This window comes from Ceratotherium simum, chromosome 13 (genome assembly GCF_057802395.1).
Source record: "Ceratotherium simum simum isolate JZ-2026a chromosome 13, ASM5780239v1, whole genome shotgun sequence".
NCBI classification, from domain to species: domain Eukaryota; kingdom Metazoa; phylum Chordata; class Mammalia; order Perissodactyla; family Rhinocerotidae; genus Ceratotherium; species Ceratotherium simum.
The window spans coordinates 55,612,698-55,625,002 of NC_141912.1; the positions used below are offsets into that span (position 1 = coordinate 55,612,698).

A 12,305-nucleotide genomic window follows, 5' to 3' on the forward strand; every position below is an offset into this window, starting at 1 on the left:
TTCTTGTGCATGAAAACTGATAGAGGACAGGCTTTGGCTTTTCAAACCTGTCAATCAGCAAGTCAGCACTGTCTGATAATTGTATCATATCATCCCGACATTTGTCGTGAAGCTGTTGTCCTGTCGTGACTGTTTTCTGACTTAACTTTTACCTACAGTGCAGCTAAGTTTCCAAAAACTATTCCATAGGAAAAGTTAAGAAACATAAACTAGAGAAATTCAAAAGATGTGCATTCTCTTAAAGCAATGTTTTTCTAAGTCTCACAACAATATAAAAATGTATGGGGTTTTAAAATTAAAGTGTGATTAAAGAATGTGGCTATCACAAAAAATAAAACCATAAAAATCAAATCTAAGGCTACTAATAAAGTGAAGCAAGAACTCTACAGCTTTCACATAAACTAAGATGAAAATAACTTTTAAAAAGATAAATTACAGAGCCTCAGTCAGAGGTAGGCACCTGGAGTTCTTATTTACACCTTAAACTCAGTCTCCACATTTCACTTACCTCATTCCCATTTGTGTCCTTGGAAGCAGGGGACACATCAGTACAGAGGGAGTGACATCTCTTTTTTTCAAACTGAAAATGGTATATTGCCTGAGGGCAAAATCTCTCAGTATTTCGCTTTTCTTGAATATTGCTATAACTTTTTGATGGGTCTTCAGAAAACCCACTTTTTTCAAGTGATCTCTCTGCACCATAGTGAATGGAACTCAAGCTGGCTGCCTTTCGTAAAGAAAAAACATCAGTTTTTCTTTGGAATGTTATTTCTCTTGTGTTGACATCATCTAAAAGTTTCTTCCTCTTTGCACAACATGGAGTGCTGTCTTTTTCTGAAATCCTTGCATCCAATGCACTAACTTTTACTTCTGTTTCACTGTCATAAGCAGGAGAAATGTTCACATGGTGAGACCAACTGCTCGCAGCACTCGGCAGAAGTTTCTGTTTAACACCGTCAACTCCCACTTCTGTCTTCTCTCGCTGACTACCACCTTCCAGGGCGAGGTTTGGGCTAATAGATTCCTCCCATGCCAGGCCCCTGGATAAAAGAGCTGGCTGTCCTTTGGAGAGCTGAATGTTGATTTTCTTGCCTTCATTTTCATTGTTTGGCTCTGCTGACTCCGCATCACCTACAATTTGCTTGATCGGTTTTCTTCTGAAATATTTTCTTCTGGGAGAACGTTTTTCAGGGCTGAAAGGAGTTTTGGCAGGATCTAAATACTGTTCTTCCTTCTCAGCTCGTACACATCCACAGACATTCCCCATTTGATTTGCAGGAAATCACAGTTCCATAGATTCACTCATTTCAAAATCCAGGGCTTACTTAGATCTCTATTAAGCCCAAAAATTCCACTCTGATCTCTAATTCCTCAGACTCTGTGACCATCCTCTTCCGCATGAGGCCATGTTGCTTATGAGAAAGGCACACGCAAGAAATGCCATGGCACCTTGCCCAGCTGGGTCCCTGTGTCTCATTAGACACTGTGGCTTATTTCTGGCCACCAATCCTCTTAGACAAACAGTACTGCTCACTGTCAAATTACAACACTGATGAGCTTTCAAGGCAAACCCTTAGCTTTACTGTACGAGAAGATTCTGACTCTCGCTTTAACTTTCAGTTTTCTGAAATGCAGTTACACTACCAAAGTTTGCATTAACCTTTGAAACTATTGGTGGCTCAACAAATCTGAGAGCAAACAGAGAGCAAATACCAGTCAGGAGACATGGAGCAAAGTGCCTTTCAGATTCAGTGTCAAAGTGCCTTTCAAGTTTAGTTTCAGAGAGTCCCTACCATATAACTTTTTTCTTAAACACCAACTAATTTCAGTACTTGAAAAAAAGAGGCTCAAAAATCTCTGTAAATTATACTAAGGCTCTCACTCAAAAGAGCAGCCATAAAAAATAACAGGATGATTCAATAGCTGAAGGAGAGATAATAAACGCTAAATGCCTAAAATACTGCATTAAAATTGCTTCTAAAATCAATCTTTTAAAATAGTTTGGGGCCAGCCCCGTGGCTTAGCAGTTAAGTGAGCGCGCTCCGCTGCTGGCGGCCCGGGGTTCGGATCCCGGGCGTGCACCGACGCACTGCTTCTCTGGCCATGCTGAGGCCGCATCCCACATACAGCAACTAGAAGGACGTGCAACTATGAAGCTATGACATACAACTATCTACCGGGGCTTTGGAGGGAAAATAAATAAATAAATAAAATTAAATAAATAAATAAATAAGTAAAATAGTTTGTAATATTTTTCATATGACATTAATTTCCAAGGCATTTCCATTATGTGATCCTTAGGATTTTCATATAAGCAAACAGATAAATTTTATGATTTAAAGCATGGAACGCTTAGCCAAAAGAAACACCTGTGCATTCTTATACATGAATTAAGGCAGTTAAACTTTACATGTAACTTTTATAATTGTACCCTAGTTAAATATTATACAGTTTTACTAGGGCCTTGCTGTAAAAATAATAAATCAGTATGGAACCTGATTGTCTGAGGTGTGCATACTGCCAACACTGAGTCACAGATATGGTAAAATAGAAATTAGCATGGCACGACTGGACTTACACGTAAGCAGAATCATTTAACTAATTTTTTAAAAATTGACAATTGCCTTTCTCTAAGTAGTCCTTAGATTGATCAAAAGATGGAACTTACTATATTTTTCTAAACAAGAATATTCAATCAAACAGTCAAGTTTGCAATGTTGCTGATATTTGTCAATAACAGGCCTGCATGGTGAGGTTTTCCTTAATCATTTAAAGAGAAAATTAAAGAATATCCTAAAAGACAAGCTGGCAAAAATAAAGCCTTGAGTTTGTTTGCTTGCTTGTTTTTAATTTGATTTTCAATGTTTTCAATGGCAATGGAAGATCACTCAAAAGAATTTACAAGTATAACGGCCGGCATCTGTACTGACGTGATAGAGGGGCAACCAGTGATTTTCACTCCACCCGCCCTTCCTTCCAGCCCAAACTGAGCACCTGTCCACTTTCAGGCCATTGCACACTGGTCCCTCTCCCAGAAATGGCTCAACTTGAGTCTCTATCTGGTAGCCGGCATTCATCTTGCAAAGCTCGTCTCTAACATCAGTGAAAATTTCCCTTATTCTCTAACACCTTCCTCATCCTACCACAACACTCCCTCCTCTCCATCCCTGTGTTTCTTTATATGGCCATAGACTCATCTCCCTGGATTACAGTCGGTTTTATGAACATTCTCCCAACAGACAGAACAACAGACTTCATTATCTTAGTATCTCCAGGTCTGGCATATGGTGGCCAGTGATACAGGATTGCCGTGTTCATAATGCTGACCTTCAGACAGCCTGACTGGAAAAGAGAATCAATTTGTGATGCTCACCACAAATATGATTAAAAAAATAAATAAATTGGTCTTCTGAAATTACTTCATTTATGTAAAGTATAGAGGGAAAAAAGAAAAAAAGCCCAGCTACTTTGAGTGAGAATGATTATCACTGCTATAAAGAGCCTTATATCTTGGCATAACCAGTAAAATGATTCTGATCTTACATTATCCTAGTACTAAGAAAAGTTATTTCGCTTAAATAAGAAAGAAATTTCCGGGGACACCCCCGTGGCCTAGTGGTTAAGTTCGGCACACTCCACTTTGGCGGCCCGGGGTTCACGGGTTCAGATCCTGGGCGCAGACCTACACCACTGGTAGGCAGCCATGCTGGTGTGGTGACCCACATACAAAATAGAGGAAGATTGGCACAGATGTTAGCTCAGGGCAAATCTTCCTCATCAAAAAGAAAGACATTTCCATTTACCAAAACACTGGTGTACACCATATTAAACAGATCTCGGTCTAAATTCTTAAATATTGGAGATAATTTAACAGTCACAATATCTTATAATTCAGGTCCGAAAATACACTGGATTCCATAATATATGCCACAGGATCGTATTAGAAGCAAAACTTCTTTTGGTACTTCTGTGGCTGGTCCTCCTCTGTCCTCCAACGACACCTCAACCCCAAACAGCTTTCTTAATATATAATTCTTTTTGAATGAACTTTTGCTTTAAATTTCTTCAAACTTAGGGTCTCAGTATATTGTTTCTCACAGTTCGGTCTGTTCTTTTCTGGTTTCTGCTCCCAGGAGGCTGGGAGTGTTTTCTCCAAGGTCTCCAATGTCTCCTTCTAGACAAAACTATTGACCTGTCCTCAGTCTGAATTTTCTCAAGTTCTCCAGTGCCATTTCATACTGCTCACCAATCCTTTCCACTTGAAATTCTCTTCCCTTGGCTTCATCAACACTACATTTTCTTGTTGCTTCATCCATCTCTCCAAATGTTCCTTTTCTGTTTGCCCAGATAGATCTTCTTCTTCCTGCACCCTAATCATGGGCTTTCCCCAAATTTCTGTCCTTAGCTCTTGGCTCTTCTCCACATATGCTCTTCTCTGGAATCCCCTGAAGATCCCTTCTCTCTGAGAGATTCAATGACCACTTGTATATTGATAACTCTCAAGTTTATTATCTGTACCTCTGACTTCACAGCTCTGCTCACGTACTTCCAACCGTCTAGTAGACAGATGCACAGGCTATCCCACTATGCTCACCAAACCTACCCAGAAAGTCATTAGTTTTCCCCTTACCATCACCCTCGTTCCTCTAGGTAGTCTACTGGTTTTTTATCTCCCAGGCCAACAGTTTCAGGTCATCTTTAATCCCTCTCCTTCATCCTCTGTGCCGTCGCTAAGTCCCTTCCTTTCTTCCTTCAAAATGTCATCTCTTGAATTCAATTTTCATCCCATCTGAGTCCCGGTTTTTATCACTCCACTCTGACATCACCACCTCAGCTTCTTAGCTTATCTCCCTGACTATGGACTCTGCTCATTTCAATTAAGAGATTCAGTTTCCTAAAACATTACCTTTCAAGCTCCGAGTGGTTAAGTGATTTACCCAACGCCCTCACAGCCATAAATAGAAGAGCCAACAATGAAACTCAGCCCTGCCTCCCTCCAAAGCCTGAGTGCTCTCCCCCTACCCCAGAGAGACACTGACTCCGCCATTCAAATCCAGACCCCGCCTGTGTGCTCCCCAGCTCTGTCGGTAGTAATGTGGTTAGAGGCCCTGCTCCAACAGGCCTCTAACCGTCCCACATGGGGTTCTTGCAGTTCCAACCTTACCAAAAGTTCTGGGGCCTGATCCACTTGGGGCTAAGTCAAGGACACCCGAGAATGCTGCTGAGGCCCTCCACAGGAAGTCTGCTTTTTGGCCAGTTCTACTTAGTCTTTACCCAATTCTGATAGCAAAGTCGGGGTCTGTGCCCGAATCCCTGCCTTGGTTAGTGCTCAGTACCCCAGGCCCCTAAGGATGAAGTCCTCTAGTAATGGGGACCCTCAGACCCTCAGGGTCCTGCCACCAGTTCTTGTTACTGGATCTCCCAACAGCAACAGCCCAGCTGAGTGGACATTCACCTGTATTAGCTGCCCTGTGGTCTGGCTGGTTGACACCTGGTTACCTGGGTCTCCTGGTACCTAGGTCTGCTTACCTGGGTCTCCTCTGATTTCTTACTTCTGCAACTTTGCTCAACTGCTATCCAGGTCCTGGAACCTACCTAGCCTCCAATTCCTGTAGCTCTCCATACCTGTCATATTTATCCTGTTCCCAAATGAGCCCCAGACACATTATTGTCCACCATTCCCCTACAAAGCTATATCCCAGGCAAATTTTTAAAAAATAAGAAATAAGTCCTATTCCTCTCAAGATTTGGTTCAAAACCCCAGCTCCTTTCTGAAGCTGGCAAGCTATCTCTTCCTCCTTTGAGCTCCAAGTGCACAGCAGTCAATCAGTAAGATGTGCTATGCATCCACTATGGGTCAGGCTCTGGGCTGCATACAGAACACTGTGTAAGCAGGCAAATGGCTAATAAACCAAAGCAAGTTTCAAAGTTAGGACTCACCTTGAATCAAATGAAGACGATTTTTTCAAAATGCATCATTTTACAAAAAATAAAATTAAAATCAGCCCTAAATTGGCACAGATTTATTAGATAATTCACAGTTAATAAATCTGCATTTACTCTCCTCAAATCTAGTTTGAGAAAGTGCAGCTCTACACAAAATATGGAGACTTTTAATTCAGATCTCTGTATGATAATTACACTGCCATCTAGTGTCTATCAATAGGAGAAAATAGTCTGCATAGTTGACAAACTATAATATCAAGAAAAACCATTCTAAAGAAGGACTGAGTCACAAAATTTTCATGTATCTAAATCAAGTAATACTGTCCAATAAACAAAAGAAATGTGTATACATTCAATAAAAAGAAATCTTTATCTTCTGAGATTACAAGCACTGTCCTAAAAACATTTAAGCATATGGACACCAGGGAATGGGGTGCCAGGTTCATATGCAGCATGTTACTTGAAAGGAACAATTCAAATTGTTGAAGAAAAGAAGCCTGAAATTTATTTTCTTCCACAAGACACAAACACATATGAATCACCCTTCTTATGAACCACTTGAAAACTGGCGATGAGAGACTAAAAGAAATGACAATTAAGAAAAATTGGGCTTACCTGAAAGTGCAAAATTATTGTCCATATTAATCCCAAAGTCAACTTGGGATTTCCATCTGTTATATCATCATTTCTAATATTCACTAATTTCACCTGTTATACATGAAGAAGAGATAAAAGCAAACTGTTTTTCAAACCAGCACAAGTTATCTTTACCTACATAAAAGCAATTCTAAATTACACAAAGAAAAAAATGTGTGATTTAAAAAACCAGTAATCCTCAAAATACTGTCTTATCCCCTATCTCCACTCATCTTAGATTGCAAATTATAGAGGAAAAACAGGTATTATTCTGGTGTTGTCTTCTAGAGCAAGTATTAAAAGCACTCACTTGTCAACACAAAAAGTACAATTCAAACTGAGAAGTCCTGAATATTTGAGATTTTAAAATTAAATTTTACTCTTACAATTAAGTAAGAAACTGTTCTGAATCACAAAATAGTTTTAACATCTTTCTCGTACTTCCATCAGAAAGGGTAAAAAACAACCACCTAGCATTATTTTTCTATTTGTCTACCATAAATTGTTACCAAGATAAGTAAATATCTAAGTCACTGGATATTTGGAAGGCTGCTCAAATATAAAAAATATATATGTAATACTCAGACTTAAAGCTTATCAACTGCCAGGTAAATAAATGTAACGATGATATCTAATGTTTACTTCCTGGACAAAAGAATTAAATATCATGAATTAAATACCAAAAATTAAATACAATGATATCTAACATTTTACTTCCTAGACAGAACGCTGTCAAAAACATTTCAGACAATGAAATATAATGAACCATTAATCCTTCTGGAAACTTTCATTAGAATTCGGAATAATAAGGCAAATACAAATAACATTTAAATTATTTAAGCACTGTTTATTAAAACTCAATAAATAAAAGTATTTTAATGTTCATAATAAACTAAATAAATGAATAATAAAAGATAGTGCTTCTCTCTCTCCCTTTCCCTCTCTTTTTTCCTACTCCATTAACGTGGAAAATTGTTGCCACTTCTGATTTCTCATTGTTTTCAGCAACTTTCAATTCTCCTGAATTTCTTTTTATCCTTTTTTCTACTAATTGAAAAATTAGCAATACTTTGGCTTATACCACTATAACATACAATGCCACCAAATCAAGATCATATCCAATATGGTATACATTCTTTTCCTTGATTTCTTCTAAAACCTCAAGCTACTCGGGGATTGCTGTCAGAAATCTTGTTTTATTTTTAACCCCTTATAAATTATCCAATATTATCTACTTATAAAAAATAAAATACTGCCTCATCACTACTAAGTAAATGCTTACACTAATTTTTTAAAAGTATTATATAAACCATTTTTTATAAAAATAAAATAATTTTATATACTAAGCATAAAAAAATAAAAGTATTGCCTCCTCACTGCTAAGAACTGTTCATGGGCATTCTTAACATTCTGTTGCTACTAAAATGTCATTAACTTCCTAGGCAAAAGCATTCCAATTCTAACAGAAGGAAAATCAGTACTAGCTCTTATTCAGATGGAAATGTCGCCACTTATAATTCCTCTGGGCTTACTTAACTTCCTTTTCTTTGGAGCAAATGTTTAAAAACATTTTTAAATATTTGTCTCACAAAAGCACATGTTTAATGATTATAATTTACAGTCAAATTTAACCTTCTCATTCCCTGACATGTTTCTATGTATATTTACTCAGTCACATACGTTTATATGATTATGGTCTTTGAAAAACATCATACCTGGCGTCTTTTCAAATAGTCAAGTGCAATTTGTACATTCTGTAGTCTGTGAAAACGCATCCGACCTTTTTCTCTGGGCTAAGAATAGAAAAATGCAAGGTATAAAAAACACTATAGTTTCTGATACCACTGACCATGCTAAATATACTTATGCTAAATATACTATATAAATATACTTTATGCTCATCTTAATATGTCAAGACAGTATTTGTTTGGGTAAACTCATTACATTTTTTAAAGATATTTTTAATTTTTTTGTATTATCTGGAATTGAATGGAAACTACTAGGGATTTTTCTGAATATTTTTTATTTAAACATATAGTTTATTCCAAATGTTTTTTTAAACAAAAGGCAAAGAGAAAATACCATAGAACACATAAGAACACATAGACTTTTTATATTCCCTATACTACAATTCTAGCCTACAGTTATTTAGCTATGGATGTCCAAAAAGAATTAAATACCACTCCCCATTTTGCCTTCTTAATAAACTCTATTATCAAGAGAGTTATTCTAATTATGTATGGCATGTTAATGAAAATGAGGTAAAGTCACATGCAGTTAGTATAAAAATCACCAAGAAGGAGAAAGACACTGGAGTTTTACTTAGCCATGATAGAGGAAGAGAGAAAAGCAATTAAAACCATATAATATATTTCCTCTTTATTTTATTTTAGCTTTTTCACAAAATCAGTTGGACTCTGTAACAGTTTTACACTGCTTGAGGATGGACATGATTATCTACTGTCTCAGGAAAACTGACAAACCATATTTCTTTTCCTTGATGTCGTTTCTCTTAAGAAACGTTACAAGGTAGCAGAAGGAAAACATAAGGAAACAGAGCTGAGAAAATGTTTAACAAAAATACAAAGAATGGAGATGAAATTTACCACATAAAATCTTCCAAAGGGAAAAAAAGATAAAAGAAAACTGACAGCTTAGCTTCTTCAATATGCATAGGTGGCTGAAGCCAAAGGCACCATAATAAAACAGACAGCAGACTACAAAATGGAAAAATAGGGAGAAATGATGTTGATCAATTCACCCACTGGATCCAAAAATGGCACAATTTCCAATGAAATCAGGGGGCGCTAGGGATGTAGATGACAAAAGCAGCACATGTGTCTTGCAAAGGTGGGCTGACGTCAACTAAGGCACGGAGATGAAACAGCTCTGTGCATTCTATCAGGACTCTAGATTTTAAAACCTTCCTCCCTTCTAAATAAAACGAGACACGCAAGATAAGTAAAGAATGTCCATCAAATACCTATTGCCAACAGGTATGATTTAAAGCATAAGCTTAAATATTAAATAAATTTCCATAAGTTCTTTCAAATAAAGCAACCAATAGTTGCCATGTTTGAAATTTAAATTCCAGAAGTGAATAAATTTGCATAAAAATTAGCAGGCTAGTTGTAAGATTTCCGTATTTATATAAAATATATATAAAATTCTTTAGCTAAAATACCACCAACATAATTTAAGTGCATATGTTTAATTACCATGCAGTGTACAGTAACGTATAAATAAATTTAAAGAGAAAATATTTCCTTTGTCCAATTTTTTGGTACACACACATCCCCCTCACTATGCGTTTTGGTCCTTTCTATAGTTTTCTACAAAGGAGCCTGAACCTGTGGATTACTTCTCTACCACGTTAGCGCTCACCGCACTCTAACAGCTAGGTTAGTCGAGTTATGGGGGCCGACACCTACCCCCTTATCCTCATCCTCCACATCCTCATGCTGTTCATATTCGCATGCTTCTGTTGCACTCACCAATCGTAAGGTCTTCAAAAAATCTCGCTCCCTTGGCTAATGAATACAACAGACAGAAGATAGGACAGCAAAGACACAAGACAGACCAGAAATGAAAAGAAGAGCATGAACAGAACAGAATGAAGGAGAACAAGTAACCAAGGAGGGGACATAATGTCCACAAAAAAATAAATGACACCTGTGGAATGGGTTAGACCATTTTTCAGAAAGCGATGTTTATTTCCTTGCTATTTGTGAGTCTTTTAATATGTGGTTATATTATGCATCCAACTTCTGCTAACCAAAAAAGCCCAAAGGTAAAAAAAAAAAAAAGCAAGAATAAAAATAGTATTTTAATTATAGGATTGATTATACAAGCAGGGTAATCAAAGTGCTTCATTCTCCCAAATTCACATCACTTGAAGTCTGAAAATGATTAGGAATCTAACCAGAGCTTTCTTTTTCAGACAGAACTCACAGCTCAAAAGATGAATGTTGCAAAAATCTGAATAGTCTGTGCTGAAAACATACTGGTCATATATAGAGAGGATTATATGTTCTTCAAAGTAAATTAGGAAATTTAAAACTTACCAAGGTGTCTCCTGAAAGAACTTCTAAAAGAGAGATCAAATTGTGTCCATCTCTCAAGTCTTCATAGAGGTCGTTCACGTGTTTTCGAACCTACACAGAGAAAAGCAATTTAAAACTTTTAGTCCTAGAACCCAGGATCGTCCTTAAAACTGAAACAAGAGAGGGGCCAAGTGGAAAACACTCCTCATATGGTGTTCATTCACGCAGCGATTTTTAAATTTTGATTCTCTCATTACTTAAAAACTAAATTTAAAAACTAAAAACTAAAAACAAGTAAATTGCAAATTAATAATTCAAGACAAACAGAATTATTACATCTTTAACATGCTAGAATAAATATAAGCCTGGACAATGACATGGGATTATAATTTTTTAAATACAGGCAATGGCAATGACCCTGCTCACAATTCCTGACAGAGCAACCCGAGCCGCCTTAGCAAGAGGGGCAAGATTTTCACCCCAGTTTCTCTTTCTACTCTTTGTGCCACAAGATCCAGGATGCCAGACAGACACACTCCACACTTTTAAAACCCATAGACAATGTTAGCTCAGAGCCGGTCTTCCTCAGCAAAAAGAGGAGGATTACCATGGATGTTAGCTCAGGGCTGATCTTCCTCACAAAAAAATTTAAAAAAATAAATAAATAAAACCCATAGACATAAGCTGGGGGAAGTGTACATGAGACTCGCTGCACTATTTTTGAAACTTCCTGTGAGTCTATAGTTACTTCAAAATTTAAAAATTCGTATACATCAGGTTAGAAGAGCTCTGCCCAAACCTCCCTCTGTACAACATAAGTCTTCTTGTGGAGGAGGGTTTTCACAACCACGTTAACACTAGCACAAAGTTAACACTCAGCCTATAACAGCATCTTCCTCCATTCCACAGGCCTGATTTAAGCAGGCGATTTTAGAGCTCAAACCACCAAAGATCTCCCAAAAGCTTTGTTCAGTCGGCCAAGTAGGAATATCTCCTGCACATACTTGGCCTCCTGTGAGGTTTGTGCTAGACAGACAAAAGTCAAAGCAGGCTAGTAAGATGGCTGCTCCTCGGTGGGTTGGCACATTTCCATTTTCTCATCCTTTGGTGATTCTGGGCTGCATTGCTTTGTGTGCTCTCATGAAAGGAGCCACAGAAGTGGTCCAGAAAGAGGCACAGACCAGAAGCCTACCTACAGCACACGTGGGTCACAAGCCATACACGCTTGTCACTCTGTGGAGTAAACTCTGAAGGTTTTGTACGTTATGAGTCAATCTTCTTTGCACTTCCAAAATGGCAAATGAATGCACAGCACAACGTAATAAAAAGATCTAAAATAGGATCAAAACTATCTGACTACATAACAATAAGCAAGAAAAGGACTAATGTAAATGGGAAGCAAATCTCTGATGGTTAAGTCTTTCATTCTAAAAAAGTAGTTTAAATGCCATTAAACTTGATTCTCTTAGTTGATTATATACATACTTTGCAGTATCTTTTATTAGTATCAGAAAATATTTTTGATTAATGAAGAAAAAATTCCCTTAAGAGCGTCAAATCAAATTTACCGGCTCCTATACCCAGTGTTTTGGGACTTTTTGTCTAAGTCACAGAACCTTCTAATATTCAATTATCCATCTATGCATCATCAACTACAAATAATATAAGTAGTAAACTTAG

At 37.4% G+C, this 12,305-nt stretch overlaps 1 protein-coding gene across 18 annotated transcripts in view; it reads right to left on the reverse strand.

Moving 5' to 3' along the window:
• DST (dystonin) overlaps positions 1 to 12,305 on the reverse strand; it is a 432,349-nt gene that overhangs the window by 207,806 nt on the left and 212,238 nt on the right. For 16 of the 18 annotated variants that reach the window (XM_087438739.1, XM_087438737.1, XM_087438738.1 and 13 more), the window contains 3 exons: positions 10,647 to 10,736; positions 8,298 to 8,375; positions 6,562 to 6,654 (listed from right to left, as the gene is read on the reverse strand). In XM_087438739.1, the coding sequence (XP_087294865.1) occupies positions 6,562 to 6,654; positions 8,298 to 8,375; positions 10,647 to 10,736 (261 nt within the window). Of the gene's footprint in view, positions 1 to 508; positions 1,833 to 6,561; positions 6,655 to 8,297; positions 8,376 to 10,013; positions 10,113 to 10,646; positions 10,737 to 12,305 lie in introns of those variants that run through there. The other 2 variants (XM_087438751.1, XM_087438740.1) reach the window with 2 other exon arrangements.